The sequence below is a fragment of the Bos javanicus genome, chromosome X (assembly GCF_032452875.1).
Source record: "Bos javanicus breed banteng chromosome X, ARS-OSU_banteng_1.0, whole genome shotgun sequence".
Taxonomy (NCBI): Eukaryota; Metazoa; Chordata; class Mammalia; order Artiodactyla; family Bovidae; genus Bos; species Bos javanicus.
In genome coordinates, this window is record NC_083897.1 from 52,522,394 (window position 1) to 52,538,994 (window position 16,601).

At 41.1% G+C, this 16,601-nt stretch overlaps 1 protein-coding gene across 1 annotated transcript in view; it reads left to right on the top strand.

The window, feature by feature from the left end:
- The window catches only part of TRMT2B (tRNA methyltransferase 2 homolog B), a 69,638-nt gene that overhangs the window by 1,617 nt on the left and 51,420 nt on the right, over positions 1 to 16,601 (top strand). Inside the window, 2 exon segments of the mRNA XM_061408762.1 lie at positions 13,750 to 13,869; positions 16,242 to 16,320. Coding sequence (XP_061264746.1) covers positions 13,750 to 13,869; positions 16,242 to 16,320 — 199 coding nt within the window.

Genomic DNA, 16,601 nt, shown 5'->3' on the forward strand with positions numbered 1-16,601 from the left:
CTGCAGGGCAACTAAGCCTGCACGCCCTAGAGCAAGTGCTCTGCAACAAGAGAAGCCATAACAATGAGAAGCCCGTACCTGCAACTAGAGAGTAGCCGCCACTCGCCTCAACTAGAGAAAATTCACGTGCAGAAACAAAGAGCCAGCACAGCCAAAAATACCTAAATAAATATATATATTTTTTATTTTTTATTATTTTTTTAAATTTTATTTTATTTTTAAACTTTTTAAAGGTAGGAACAACTTCTGCATATCTCCCACAATACCTAGAACAACCCCTGTTGTGCACCAGAGCCTTATATATCTTGACTGGGAAAATTTTGATGAATTTAAATGCAGCTATTCTGGGGAGTGGGCTTCCCTGGTGGCTCAGACAGTAATGAATCCACCTGCAATGCGGGAGACCTGGGTTCGATCCCTGGGTTGGGAAGATCCCCTGGAGGAGGGCATAGCAACCCACTCCAATATTCTTGTCTGGAGAATCCCCATGGACAGAGGAGCCTGGTGGGCTGCAGTCCATGGGGTCAGAGTCAGATACAACTGAGCGACTAAGCACAGCACAGCCCGTTCTGGGGAGTTGTAACACTTTAAGCTTTAGCCATCATTTATATCTTATGGTGGAAGCATTTTTGACTCTTTTCTGATTATGATTCAACCTATAAATTAGTGAGTGACTGCAACGTACATAAAAGTTAAATAGGCACTGTGACGGTGATGGTGACGGTGAAGTCGATCAGTCGTGTCCGACTCTCTGCGACCCCGTGGACTGTAGCCTACATGGCTTCTCCGTCCATGGGATTCTCAAGGCAAGAATACTAGAATGGTCTACCATTTCCTTCTCCAGGGGATCTTCCCGACCCAGGGATCAAACCCGGGTCTCCCACATTGGAGGCAGACGCTTTAACCTCTGAGCTGCCAGGGAAGCCCAATTAGGCACTGTAGGAATACACAAATAAATGAGGCATAGATCCTGCTCCCAATGGGCTTGTTGCATAGTGGAGAGTAGGATTTGTTAGGAGAAAATTTCTTCATACATAAAGAACCGGAAAGAATAAACCAAAATGAAATGTTTGTCTTGATAATTTGTTTTCCAAATGTCCTACATTGAACATGGCAGTAAAATGAGTACTTAGGGAAGTCCATCCACGTAGTTGAGTAACTGATTAAAAAAAAAAATATATATATATATATGCTATTTTCCTTTCAAATTACATGATATTGGGTATAACACTATTAATTATAAAAATGTATAAAATACTGAATAATAAATAAAATCCTGAATAAGGAAAAAGTTACTCATGATTCCAGTGTGCAGAGATAAATATTCTTAATATTTTGATGGGTTGATATTTTCACTGACATTTTTCTTAAATACCTGTCTATGTACAAAATATTTATGAATTAGTTTTTCAAAATTTGGTCCTACTATAGAGTCAGCTTTATGCCCTGCTTTGTTTTTAACTTGTTAGCATTTTTTCTGTATCAACAGACACATCTTTAAAAAATGATCGCATAGTACTTTAGCATCTTTTGATACTGCAATTCATTTAACTATTCTCCTATTGCTAGATGTTGATGGTTGATGTTTCCATGTTTTTTCCCTGTGCATATCCTTATATATCTTTATCTGAATTCCTGAACTTTTTCTTAGGATAAATTCCTAGAAGATGATAGGTCAAAATTATGAAGTTTTCAAATATATACAAATTTAATTAGAGCTAACATTTACTCATCAGTTAGAGGATACCAGGCACTATGCTAAGTGACTTGCAAGTACTGTGAGATTAGTACTATCAGTTGTCTCCATTTTGTGAATGAGGAAACTGAGCCAGGAGGGAAACATCTCAAGTCTAGAGCATGGCTTCCGCCTGTTAGGGTACTCAGGCCTGTATTGTTCCTCAGTTTGTTGTTGCTGCTTCTTTGATTGGGCATTCCAGGTGGGGCTAGTGGTAAGAACCTGCCTGCCTACTTATACAGGAGATCTGGATTCAATCCCTGATCAGGAAGATGCCCTGGAGAAGGGAATGTCTACCCACTCCAGTATTCTTGCCTGGGAAATTCCATGGACAGAGGAGCCTGACAGGCTATAGTCCATGAGTTCACAGAGTCGGACATGACTGAAGCTACTTGGTGTGCACACTCCTTTATTTCATTTAAAAGATATGAATATTTAAAAGACTCTTGGTACATATTAATAAAGTGCTTTCCAGAAAAAAATTGGACCCTCTGATCAGCAACATAGAAATATATACACATTACACATCAGATCTGGACCAAGAGTATCAGTGTGGTTTTCATCTTCACCAATTTCACTGTGTAGAATTTTGTATTTCATGGATTATTAGTGTGTTAGAACATTTTCATAGATTTATTAGTTGTATGCATGTCTTCAGTTTATGTCCTCTTCCATTTCTATTTTGAGTGTTAGTGGGTTTTGATTGATTCATAAGAGCTCTTCTTTGTCAATAAATTTGGTAGAGTCAAATCTAGGAATCTTTTTGTGATTTTATTCATTGATTTTTGCTTAGAAAATTCATCCCAATCTCAAGAATAAACATTTGTCTATATTTTCTTAAAGCAGTTCTAGTTTTTCATCTTTTTTACATTTAATATTGTTGACGAAATCTGTGCTCATTGGTCTGTGATGCTTCTTTTTCTTTTTGAATTGGAAGAAAATTGCTTTACAATGTGATGTTGGCTTCTGCCATATAACAATGCAAATCAGCCATAAATTATTGTATATCATCAGGTTCTTGTTTCGTTTTAGGTCGGTCTCAAGGCTTTCTGTTCAATCCTACTGATTTTGTTTGCTGATTCTTGTGACAGTATGTGCAGGCATGAGTGCTAAGTCATTTCAGTTGTGTTCGACTCTTTGTGACCCCCATGGACTGTAGCCTGCCAGGCTCCTCCGTCTGTGGGGTTCTCCAGGCAAGAATACTAGAGTGCATTGCCAGGCCCTCCTCCAGGGCATCTTGCTGACCCTGAGATCAAACCATTGTCTCCTGCATTGGCAGGTGGGTTCTTTACCACTAGGACCACCTGGGAAGCCCTCTTGTGACAGTACTGTATTTTAAATATTATAACTTATGTATACATTTTAATATCTTATAAGCCAAGTCTCTCATCACTATTATTCTTTTTCTAAAATTTCTTTGCCATTCTCCCCTCTTTATTGTTTTATGTAAACTTTAGAATCACTTTATCAAGGTAAAATAACTTTGAATTTTGACTTGATTGAATTAAACACGTAATTAATTTTAAACCTTGATATTGTACAAAATTTAGCTTTCCCATCCAGAAATATGGTATTGATTTCCATTTATTCAAATCCTAGTTGCTGAGAGATGTACAAATATCCTTGTTTTCTCTGTGTAGGGCCTATACTTTTTAAAAAGATATTCCTATGGATTTTATGCTTTTCTTGTCATCATGAATGGATTTTTTCCTCCATTATACTTCTAACTAGTTGTTGCTGACTTACAGGAAAACTATTGATTGGTATTCAGCCACTCTGCTGAACTCTTCTGAACTCTTGTTAAATCTATGGGTTTCGATTGATTCCCTTGGGTGTTCTCTGGATAGACAACCAGATCATCTGCAAATAATGATGATTTTTGTCTCCCTTCCAATACTTACACCTTGTTTCTTTTTTATATCTTCCTGCTTTAGCTACAGACCAGCTTCTTACATTTGCCTGGCCTGGGGCAAGAGTACAAATGGAGGCCAACTTACTGTGTGTCGAGGAACCAAGGATTGGAACACAAAAAGAAGCATGAAAGCCAATGCTTGTTACTACTGGGAAACAATCATCATTATGAAAGAATCTATTGCTATTGAGAGAGGAAGGACTTGACAAGTTAATTTGTCTTTTCTCTTACTAAGCACTTCTGCTACTCAAATTTTCCCTATACACCAAACAGTGTCTGACATCAGTGGCAGCATAACTCACATCATGGCATTTGGATGCATTTGCCTTTTATTTCAAGTTAGTAAAGAACTATCATTTATTGAGGACTTGGCATGTGTCAAATGCCATTCTAAGTGCTTTACACATGTAAGCTAATTCATTCCTTATGGCAACCCTAAAAAGTAGCAACTATCATTGTTAGGCTTTGACTGATTATGCAATTTGCTCAGTCACTTGCCTGTAATGTCCCTGAGGCGGCATTTGAAACCAAGGTAGGTGTGAAACCAAAAGTTCATTTTGTTAACAACTACTGTTTTGCTAACTTCTGTTTTATCATTTGTCATGATATTGGCTGTTGGTTTGAGATGGATATTCTTTATTTGGCTCTGAATGTGAAATAGAATACTAGATTTTTCGCCTTGAACTTGAAACTGAGCTGAGATCTTATACCTTGTTCCTTCAAAGAGGTAGACATCTTTGTTATTTCTTAGGGCCTGAGAAATTCTTTTCTTGATCCATCTCATTCCTTACATGCTAGCACTTAAATATTGGTAGGTTTTTGCTCCAACTGTAGAGGTCTCTGAATGGTGACTGCCTAAGGCATTGCAAACTCACAAGCCTGCAGACAGTGAAGAGTTAACATAACTGTGTTAATTGGTGAGACATTAGGCTGCAGATACTAAGTTTTTATATTGTGACCTCCTCAATGCTCTGGAAATTTGGGGGTGACTACTAATGAGGGCACCAATTATAGCACAGATTACTCACATTCTTTTGGTGGTTCTCAAAGAGTAGTTTGAGAACCTCAAGTGATCCATTATTTCCTTGAGGTATTTTGTGGGCTGATCTCTTAGAGGATTAATATTATTTTGTTTCTGATTTGCTTTTACTTGCGTCTTATCCAAAGAAGTGTCATTTCCCCTATTTGTTATGGGAGAGGTTTGCTGTGATGTACAGTAGATGTCCTGCTGAGTCATTTGCCTTGTTATAGTGGTCCTGATTGAAAGACTGAGAGTCACAGCAGCATGTGTGCAACACCCACACCTCCCATAGGGTCACAACATGATGACTGGCTCTGTAGACTGAAGTGGGATGCCTTAATTTTATCACTGGCTACCAGCCTGGCATCCTGCAGTCCATGGGGTCGCAAAGAGTGGGACAGGACTTAGTGACCGAACAACAACCATCTTGACAGCAATCATTCTGTGTTAGGCATTGTATCATTACAGTGCATTACATATGCCAGCCCATTCAATCCTCCAAATAGTCCTATGGAACAAGCCCAGTGGATTCAGTCATTATGGGGGAAATTGAGGCTCAGAGAGTTTAGGTCATTTGCCCAAGATCATCTTTTCCTAAGTGGCACAGTTAGAAATGGAGTCTGAGCCACAGCAGAGCCTATATTTTTGGATCATTATTGATCCTTAACCTTAACTAGCATTAAAATCACCAGGAAAGGGGTTTTTAATGCATATTAGTGGGGCTCAGAGGCCCTGATATTCAGTCCCTCCCTGAATATTCACTGGAGGGACTGATGCTGAAGCTGAAGCTCCCATACTTTGGCCACATGATGCGAAGAGCCGACTCATTGGAAAAGACCCTAATGTTGATTGAGGGCAGAAGGAGAAGGGGATGAGAGAGGACGAGATGGTTGGATGGCATCACCGACTCAATGGACATGAGTTTGAGCAAGCTCCAGGAGATGGTGAAGGATAGGAAAGCCTGGCATGCTGCAGTCCATGGGGTTGCAAAGAGTCGGACACGACTGAGCAACTGAAGAACAACAACAGAGGCTTCTCAGGTTGTGCTAGTGGTAAAGAATCTGCCTGCCAGTCTGGGAGACATAAGAGATGTGGGTTTGATCCCTGGGTTGGGAAGATCCCTTGGAGAAGAAAATAGCATTCCATGCAGGTATTCTTGCCTGAAAGAGCCCTCTGGCAGAGGAACCTGGCAGGCTACAGTCCACGGAGCTGCAAAGAGCTGGACACTACTGAGCCCTTGAGCACCAGCAGCAGTGGGACCCTCGACAGAGACTGATTTAATTTGTCTGAGGTGGGATCTCCAGCAATGGTATTTTACAAAGCTGTTCAAGTGCTTCTAATATGCATCTACACTAATGAACACTGCATTCTGCTGTATTAAAACTCAGCAGCCTCAGCTGTATCTCAGGAAAATACGAGGCACGTGGTGGCAAAAGTGAAAAGAGAAATAAGGTCATGGTGGGGTGAGTGTTATGTTCAATATGTGCCTCTGTTTGTCTACTGTAGGCAACAGACATTCTTTATAAGGTAGGTGTGAACAACCAGCTCTGAGGAGAGCTTTCACAGTAATGGCTCTTTCCTCAGCTTCACAAATGGTGCTAATCAAGCCGCTCCACAGCCTTGAACTGAATGTGTGAGTTATATCAAAATCCCAACTGACAGGTAGCTATACTGGGCAAATACTGAACTTCCTCTTTAACTCTTCAGCTTACTTCCAAAGGAGAACCAAGATCACACGGTACATGCATCAGGCTTCCATAATTGTCAGGACTAAGAAACTGAACCTAACTCAAGATATGTCTAGCTGTTTCCAGAAATATTATATTCTATGAGGGCAGCCAGTGCACTGTTTTTTCACCCTTGGTGGTGTCTCTAGCCAGTTGTCTGGTCTTCCTGGAGAGGCAACTGAAACCTGAGATCAGAACATCCCCAGGACCCCTGAGTACTGAGCCATGAAGCAAACACAAACCACCTACAGCTCTTTTCAGCTCTAGGCTCTTCTGTTCTTGACCAGAGGCAGTAGAGTACAGAGTGCAGTTCCTCTGCTCCAGCAACGCCAGCATCACTTGGGGATGTCTTACAAATGCACGTTCTCAGGCCCTGCCCCCAGACCTACTGAATCAGAGTCTCTGGAAGATGGAACCCAGCAATCTGTGTTTTAAGGAGCCCTCTAGGGCATTTTGATGCATGCTAAAATTTGAGAGCCACTGGCCAAAAGTTAAAAGATTAAAAGTGGAGATGTGGCATCAGACTGTTGAATTCAAGTTCTGGTTCCATCACTTACAGTGTGACCTTGGGCAGGTTATTGATGCTTCACTAAGCCTAAGTTATCACATCTGTAAAATAGAGTTGCTAATTTTCTTCTCTGTAAAATAGGTACTTACACAGAATGATGTGTATAGAACACAGAGCACAGTATGAGGCACAAAGTAAGGATTCAATAAATGTTGGATACTTTGGCTCAGTGAGTAAAGAACACACCTGTAATTCAGGAGACACAGGAGACTCAGGTTTGATCCCTGTGTCAGGAAGATTCCCTTGGAGGAGGAAGTGGCAACCTACTCTAGTATTCTTGCCTGAAAAATCCCAAGGACAGGGGAGCCCAGGTGGGCTACAGTTCAGAGAGTTGCAAAGAGTTGGACACAACTGAGTGACTAAACACACACACACACACTCATTTTTATATGGGCTGTTCTGGATGCAGTAAGTCCTTTACATAGAAACCTTCACATTGAGAATTTTTAAAGATGCAAACATAAGTTCGCATGTCCAAATCCACAAGTTAGTTCACATGTCTGGCGTACATTGTCATATGTGTGCATCCTTTACTAAGTGGTTGTGCTTTTGTGCACTTTACTGTACAGTAATATCTAGAGTACAGTAGTACAATATCTCTAATTCAAGCTCCAGATGTCTAGAAGCAAGCATAAAAACAGTGGTGATGTAGCTGGTACTACTGTACTTTTCAAGGTATTGTACTGTAAGATTAAAATGTTTTATTTATTTTTTGTGTTTGTTTTATGTATTATTTGTGTGAAAAGTATTATAAACCTATTACAGTATAGTACTATATAGCTGATCATGTTAGTTGGATACCTAGGCTAAATTTGTTTGACTTACAGACTGGACTTACGAACGTGCTTTCAGAATGAAACTCATTTGTATGTAGGGGACTTACTGTAATCACCTTTCATTTCCAATATGACTGGGTTCCCTTGGAAAAGATCCTGATTATAAGATCATAATGGAGAAGGCAATGGCACCCCACTCCGGTACTCTTGCCTGGAAAATCCCATGGATGGAGGAGCCTGGTAGGCTGCAGTCCATGGGGTCACGAAGAGTCGGATACAACTTAGCAGCAGCAGCAGCAGCAGCAGCAGCAGCAGCATAAGATCATAAACCTAGTAGTGTATCTTAACTCAGTGAAGTGAGTGAAAGTTGCTCAGTCATGTCCAACTCTTTGTGACCCCATGGACTGTACAATCCATGGAATTCTCCAGGCCAGAATACTGGAGTGGGTAGCCTTTCCCTTCTCTAGGAGAGCTTCCCAACCCAGGAATCAAACCCAGGTCTTCCCCACTGCAGGTGGATTCTTTACCAGCTGAGCCACAAGGGAAGCCCAAACAACTCAGTGGGGATGGGGCAAAAAGTATTTCATCTACCAGTTTCTTCGGCGATTCATGGAACATAAAAGTGGGGTTATGACTCAGAAGCAATCTAGTTCTACCATTCCATTCAACCTAATAATGGCTCTTAAAAGAAATCCAGGCACACAGCATCAGGCAAGAAAGTAGAGATGAGTGTCTGTGTTATTGAGGGTTTACTGAGGACGGCAATTTGGAAAGGATTGAAATTTTAGCTTCTAGGTAGTTGTAGAATTTGTGCCCTTGGTGCTGAGTCCCAGGCATAAAGCCAAGGCTCATGTACTGATAGCATTCCAATGTAGAGCAGGACATGGAATAGGTGTCCCCATGTTATTTCTCTACATCTAGCTCTAAGGGATGAGCTGTCAATGCTGGAATGCTATTGACATTGAATTGCAAATTTCAATGCTATATAAAAGCAAAGGGTTGAGACCTTATTAAGTGAGAAAATGAACATTAGCACCACCCATGTAAATGTGAGGTAGTAAATATCTGTGTTACCCTAGAAACCAGAACATAAAAGTAGATAGGTAGTTTGGTGACAGTTTCCAGGGTAATTCCTCTCACTTCCAACATAAGAGCTTTCCTATTATGTTAACTCTTTTTTTTTTTTTTTTTTACATGCCCACTGGACCTTCACTTGATGTTCCACTATCATCTCCTTCTCCCAAAAGCTTCCCTTTCTGACTTCCCTATTTTTGAAAGTGCCATTCTCCTAAGTACTATCATCCAAAATGCTTGATGTTTATCAGGTAATTGAAGGTCCCCCAAGGTAATGTGTATCTCCAAACCTAAGAGGTAGAGTTTAGAAAAAATTAGACACATATATCAGAAAACGATAGACTCTTCAATTGAAAAAATTTTAAAAGCTCACAGTGGATGAAACTAGCCATCTGTGACTCTTCCTTGAAGCAACTTCTTGTGAATATAATTTGCAGATATACTGCCAATGAGATTAAGATGCTTCCCAATACCTCACTTGGGAGCTACCAACCTAGAATGTAATTCATGTAAGATGAGCTGTTACCTTGGCAACTGTGACATGTAATGATGCTAGGAGGCAGTTAATAATGTAATGACAGAAGATTCTGGTAACTAGTTAGAGATGGTGGGAAAAGACCATTGGAAAGTCAGTGTTTATCCATCTTTGATCAAGTAACAGAAACACTGATCTGATAAATGTGTTACATATAACCCAGTCAAAGAGCTCCATTAAAACCATTTAGCTCCATATATTCAAACTACAAATGATTGTTAGTTTGGTTTCTCAGATACATTCATGGCTGGTAGGTATAACCTTATATAGGAGATAAGAATGTTTCTAGATGCTTGGGGCTGGTGCACTGGGATGACCCAGAGGGATGGTATGGGGAGGGAGGAGGGAGGAGGGAGGAGGGTTCAGGATGGGGAACACATGAATACCTGTGGCAGATTCATTTCGATATTTGGCAAAACTAATACAATATTGTAAAGTTTAAAAATAAAATAAAATTAAAAAAAGAAAAAAGAATGTTTCAGTCTCTAGAAACTATATTCCTCACTGGCACTATGTTGCCTATAAATCTGCTTAGTGTAAGTTAGTCCCTCAAAGTCTAAACCACTTCCCTGGGAACTGATGAAATCTAGTTCTCAGTTTCACATACTATGGGAGTTTCACTAAGATTCATCAATTCACTTTTTCTCTGATATTTTAGGTGTTTTCTCCCCTAATTATCAATGTAATGACTGTTCATTGTAGAAAACATTGGAAAGTACAGAAAAGGAAAGATGGAAGAAAAATTTTGTAAATGGTCACCCCAAGTTCACTCTTTAGAAGCAACCATTGTCTTCCAATGCATTTTTTTCTTTACAAATTTAAAATTATACTGAGTGCACGATTATTTATCCTGCCCTTTTCACTTAAGATTGCCTTCTACACACACTTTCATGTCATTATAGGCTTTTCAAAGACACAATTTTAAGTAAATTTTTTATTGACATATAACGTGCATACAGAAAAGCACACATATCAAGAGTATAACAATGAATTTTCACAAAGTGAATACGTCTTTATAACCAGCACCCAGATGAAGAAATAAAATACTATCTGCACCTCAGAAGCCTCCTCATGCCCCCTGACGGCCACTCCCTGTACCCTAAAGGGCATCCTGATTTCTAACACCATGCCACAAGCATAATTTTTAGTGTCTCTGTAATTGTCTATGGGTATCTCCTCACGGCCGCCCCTCCTGACCTTGAACGTGGAAAGTAATGCTCAAAATTCTTCAAGCCAGGCTTCAGCAATACGTGAACCGTGAACTTCCAGATGTTCAAGATGGTTTTAGAAAAGGCAGAGGAACCAGAGATCAAATTGCCAACATCCACTGGATCATCAAAAAAGCAAGAGAGTTCTAGAAAAACATTTATTTCTGCTTTATTGACTATGCCAAAGCCTTTGACTGTGTGAATCACAATAAACTGTGGAAAATTCTGAAAGAGATGGGAATATCAGACCACCTGACCTGCCTCTTGAGAAACCTGTATGCAGGTCAGGAAGCAACAATTAGAACCGGACATGGAACAACAGACTGGTTCCAAATAGGAAAAGGAGTTCGTCAAGGCTGTATATTGTCACCCTGCTTATTTAACTTCTATGCAGAGTACATCATGAGAAACGCTGGGCTGGAAGAAGCACAAGCTGGAATCAAGATTGCCAGGAGAAATATCAATAACCTCAGATATGCAGATGACACCACCCTGATGGCAGAAAGTGAAGAGGAACTCAAAAGCCTCTTGATGAAAGTGAAAGAGGAGAGTGAAAAAGTTGGCTTAAAGCTCAACATTCAGAAAACTAAGATCATGGCATCTGGTCCCACCACTTCATGGGAAATAGATGGGGAAACAGTGGAAACAGTGTCAGACTTTATTTTTTTGGGCTCCCAAATCACTGCAGATGGTGATTGCAGCCATGAAATTAAAAGACCCTTACTCCTTGGAAGGAAAGTTATGACCAACTAAATAGCATATTAAAAAGCAGAGACATTACTTTGCCAACAAAGGTCCGTCTAGTCAAGGCTATAGTTTTTCCAGTTTTCAAGTATGGATGTGAGAGTTGGACTGTGAAGAAAGCTGAGCACCGAAGAATTGATGCTTTTGAACTGTGGTGTTGGAGAAGACTCTTGAGAGTCCCTTGGACTGCAAGGAGATCCAACCTGTCCATTCTAAAGGAGATCAGTCCTGGGTGTTCATTGGAAGGACTCATGCTAAAGCTGAAACTCCAATACTTTGGCCACCTGATGTGAAGAGTTGACTCATTGGAAAAGATTCTGATGCTGGGAGGGATTGGGGGCAGGAGGAGAAGGGGACGACAGAGGATGAGATGGCTGGATGGCATCACCAACTCGATGGAAGTGAGTTTGAGTGAACTCCGGGAGTTGGTGATGGACAGGGAGGCCTGGTGTGTTGCGATTTATAGGGTTGCAAAGAGTCGGACACGACTGAGTGACTGAACTGAACTGAACTGAATCGTCTATGGACAGACCATATTTTATGTAACCATTCCGTATTCTTCTAATGTTGGACCTTGAAGATGGTTTTTTATTTTTAACTTTGAGACCCTCTGGTCATATATCTTTGTTCACATCTCTACTTCCTTAAAATAGATGCTTAGAGATGGAATTTCTGGGGCAAATAGTATGAAAATTTTAGAAGCTCTGGGTTCTAATTGCTTTCCAGGAAATTTGTATCCATTTACAATTCCACCAGCAATGTGCGAGAGCATCTGCCTCACTGTCTATGGACTAGTTTCAGTAACATCGGTTCTTTTTTTTCCATTAATTTTATAGATAAAATAATATTATCTACATGATATAGTTGGCATGTTCTGTCATTATTAGAGAGGTAGAACAAAGCAATTTTTGACCATTTATGTTTCTTTTCCTGTGAATTATCTCTCCGTGCCTTTGCCAAGGTCTCTGTTGGTGTCATTGGGTTTTTCTTATAAGTTTATATAGCTCTTTATGCAATAAAATAATGCTCTTTTGCCATAGTCATATATATTTTTCTGTTTATGACTGAATTTGTTAATTACATTTTTGTCATATATAAGTTTTTCAGATTTGTGTCGTAAAATTTACCTACATGGTGGTTTTTCCCACTGCTAAAGTTTCAGTTCAGTTCAGTCGCTCAGTCGTGTCCAGTTCTTTGCGACCCCATGAATCACAGCACGCCAGGCCTCCCTGTCCATCACCAACTCCCGGAGTTCATTCAAACTCACTTCCATTGAGTCAGTGATGCCATCCAGCCATCTCATCCTCTGTCATCCCCTTTTCCTTCTGCCTCCAATCCCTCCCAGTATCAGAGTCTTTTCCAATGAGTCAACTCTTCACATCAGGTGGCCAAAGTACTGGAGTTTCAGCTTTAGCATCATTCCTTCCAAAGAACACCCAGGACTGATCTCATTTAGAATGGACTGGTTGAATCTCCTTGCAGTCCAAGGGACTCTCAAGAGTCTTCTCCAACACCACAGTTCAAAAGCATCAATTCTTCGGTGTTCAGCTTTCTTCACAGTCCAACTCTCACATCCATACATTACCACTGGAAAAACCATAGTCTTGCTAAAGTTTTCCTATGTCCAAATTTCAGAGGTATAATCATCTATATTTTAGGGCTTTTATGATTTGATTTTCTTTTGACCTTCAGTTAATTCATCTGGAATTTTGAGTTGTTGCCTGGTAGTGGGCTCAAATTTTCATGGGTATCACTGGAGTGCTTATTAAAAGCCCAATATGCCTTAGCCCTAACCCCCCTGGGATTTCGATTCTGTAGGTGTGGAGTAGGGCTCAGAAACCTACGTGTGTTACAATCATCCCCTGCTTAAGTTGCTCATGGGCTTCTGTGCACATGTTAAAACACTCTTACAGAATACAGTGTAGCCTGCCTTAGTACAAAGACTCAGCACCTCTCATCTTGATGACACAGCTCCTAGAATTCCCTTCTAGGAACATCTCATGAAAAAACTCTTCACCAGTTGCCTGTTGTTAAGGGAACTAGATCAAACCCTGCATCCCAGCACTCCAACTCCAGGCCCTTCTTTTTTATTCTATTTAATAAAAATATTTAATCTGCCAAAACGTATAAAAATACAGTAGGAGGAATTCCCTGACAGTCCAATGGAACTAAGATCCAGCACGATGCATGGAAAAAAGGCACCACAATCTTTTCCAACCTGGCCTGCCTCCTCCTGGGCCTTGGACCTTGGACACGTATGGACACATATTGCTCATTCCTGTTTTCATGTTGCAGCCCCCACCTCCTCTCAAGTGATTAAAATTCTATGCATTCAGTTCAGTTTTCATTCACTTCCTTCCTTGACTACCAGGAAGATCTGCTGCTTTCCTAGAATTACCAAAACCCACAGTTGTGTATTCTGACTTTGTGCATCTTGTCTTTCCATCAGGTCACACACTCTCAAGGGCGCAGTGTGTCTATCCGTCGTGGCCTCTAACACAGGCCAAGAGGCCAGGAAAGCACACCTAAAGAACGTGGTTAATGGAACCAAACCAGATCTCACTGCCAAGTGATTTTAATACACGTTATTTCTGAGAGCTAATGCCGTAGCCTCAGAAATTCTTTCCTTGTCCAAAATGAGAATATTTGACAGTTTTCTAGAGACTTCACTTTGTAGTGATTTGGTTTGCTGATAACAAAGTTAAGCAAAGGTTATTTTGGTTTCAGCTCTTCTTTAATTTAACAGTATTGCTTATCATCTATGACATGTTCATTTATTGACTTGCCAGTTGAAGAGTCTAACCTTTTCCATAATATGGGATATTTCTTTCCCCTCTTACATATGTAATGGTTTCTCTTGTAGAGTAGACCATGGTTTATCAGATTAAACATATATAAAAGTGTTAATGGCTAAATAATTACATTATAGCTTCCTTAATCTCTTTTCTCTCTGCATCCCTCAGGGTTTTCCTTTCTCAAATAGCAGACCTGCTTTAAATGAGTGCTTGGATGCTCAGAGCAGGTAGGGGTGGGGGTGACCAAAGATGCACTTTTCCTTTCAGTAGAGGAGATGGGATTCAATTCAATTCATCAAATATTTATTGAGCTCCTATTGGGCACCTGGCTCTGGGATAGACACAACAAAGGATGCCAAGATGAGGAATGATAAAGGATCAGAGGGCATCAGAAGGAGAAGAAATGGGAAGAAGAGGTGAGGAAAAGAATAGGGCTGACTTTCTGAATAAGACAGAATTAAAAAGAGAGAGAGAAGAGACCCGAAGGTGCAGTCTCTGGCCTGGTCTCACTTACTAGCTCCGCATAGAATTAGAAACCTGAAGCAACAGTTTGAGCTCCCGTTTTGCTCAAGAGCCATTAGAGCAGTTAGCATGGCCACAATTTGAGTCAAGCACTTACCTGCTCAAGTCTTTAGAAATGGAAGGCAAAAGTCTCTCTATTTTTCTTTCCTTTTTTAGTGGATTAAATTTTTTTTTTCCATTGGGGTATAGTTGATTTACAATACTCTTAGTTTCAGGTGTACAACATAGAGACTCAAATTTTTTATATATTAAAAAATATAAAAGTCCCTGTGCTGTCCAATGCATCCTTGTAGCTTATTTATTTTATACATCATATAAAGATCTCTTTTTAAAAAAGGTATATATTCACATGTGTGCACGTGTGTGTATACACACACAGTATATACAATTATTTTTGAATGATAATAGCTAATATTTGTTGAGTGTGTGCTTACTCTGTTCTTAGCACTTTGCATGTATTACCTTTGTTAATCTTTCTCACAACCCAGTGAGATAGGTGCAATTATTATGGACATTTTTTTCAGATGAGAAAACTGAGGCACTCAGCAATTATGTAATTGGCTCAAATTCACACAGCTTATAAGTGGCAGATCTGTGCTTTGAACCTTGGTCTGGTGGACAGAGGGCTTCCCTGGTGGCTCAGGCTGTAAAGAATCCGCCTGCAATGCAGGAGACTTGGGTTCCATCCCTGGGTCGGGAACATCCCCTGGAGGAGGGAATGGGCTATGCAGTCCAGTATTCTTGCCTGGAGAATTCCATGGACAGAGGAGCCTGGTGGGCTACAGTCCATGGGGTCGCAGAGTCGGATGAGACTAAGCGCGCAAGTGCTAGCGGACAATGTTGGCTGTTAAGCGAGTTACTGGTCCATGTTTAACTTTAACTGCTGTACTCACTAGTGTAATACATTGCCTTACACATAATAGGCATATTTTGCTTTGAATAAATAAATAACTGAAATGCTGACTATAAAGTGCTTTCATTTAAGCCCAATTACTATTAAGCATACAAATCAAGTGTCATAAAATGAGATTCGCTTTGTTGTAAATTTTATTGTGTTAAAGTAACTGTTTTTTGTGATTCATGGGGTCGCAAAGAGTCGGACACGACTGAGTGACTGATCTGATCTGAACTGTTTTTTACAGCACACACGTGTGCATCCTTCAACATTACGATTTGAGGAAACCACCAGACTCTACATCTCCCAATCTTCTATTCCATTAAGGATCTGATGCCTGCGATTCTACCACTAGAAAACTATTCTTTCAGTTGAAAGAGTTAAACAGCAAGCACCCAGGACAGGCTAAAGGCTGTTTACACCACAGGGGGATTTCTAAGTGATTTTGGAGGTTTATCCAGGTCCACCAATGGGAGGGTGAAGAGAGCAGGCAGGGGGCAGGGTCGCGCAGAGGGGTGGGGTGGGGGGAACTTGGGCTCGGAGGCGCCGGGCTGTAGGGCCAGTAGTGCATTAGCGGAAAGGCTGCAGAGGAAGTGCCTCAGGCAAAGTCGTGGGACTGGATCCCGAGACAGGCTGCCCGGGGGCCGGGCCGCTAGTTCCGGGCAGAAACTCCTGCGTCCTGCCGCGCCTGCTCTCGGGAACTCGTGGCGCCGTGCGCACCAGGAAGTGACTCTCCCCAGCGGCTCCGATCCGGACCTTTACCGTAGTCTTTTCGTTGACAGCCTCTGGGTTGTATTGGTTACAGAAGGTAAGAGGGGTGCCTGAAGTGTCCGAAAACCCGACTTGAATATTCCCAACAGTACAGAAAACTGCTTACTGCGCCAAACTGCCCGCCAGGCGGGGAGTGGGGAAGGTAGGCGGGGTGGGAGGGGACGACCCCACGCTGGCTGCACTTGGGTGCGTCCTGCCCTGCGTCCGTCTGTCTGTGCTTTGACCTCCGGGTTCCCGGCTCCCCTGACCCTGCAGCCCGCCAAATTTCAGTAGTTGCCTTTCCTAGTGTCTCTTCTTGTTGGGCTTCTTACGGACTCG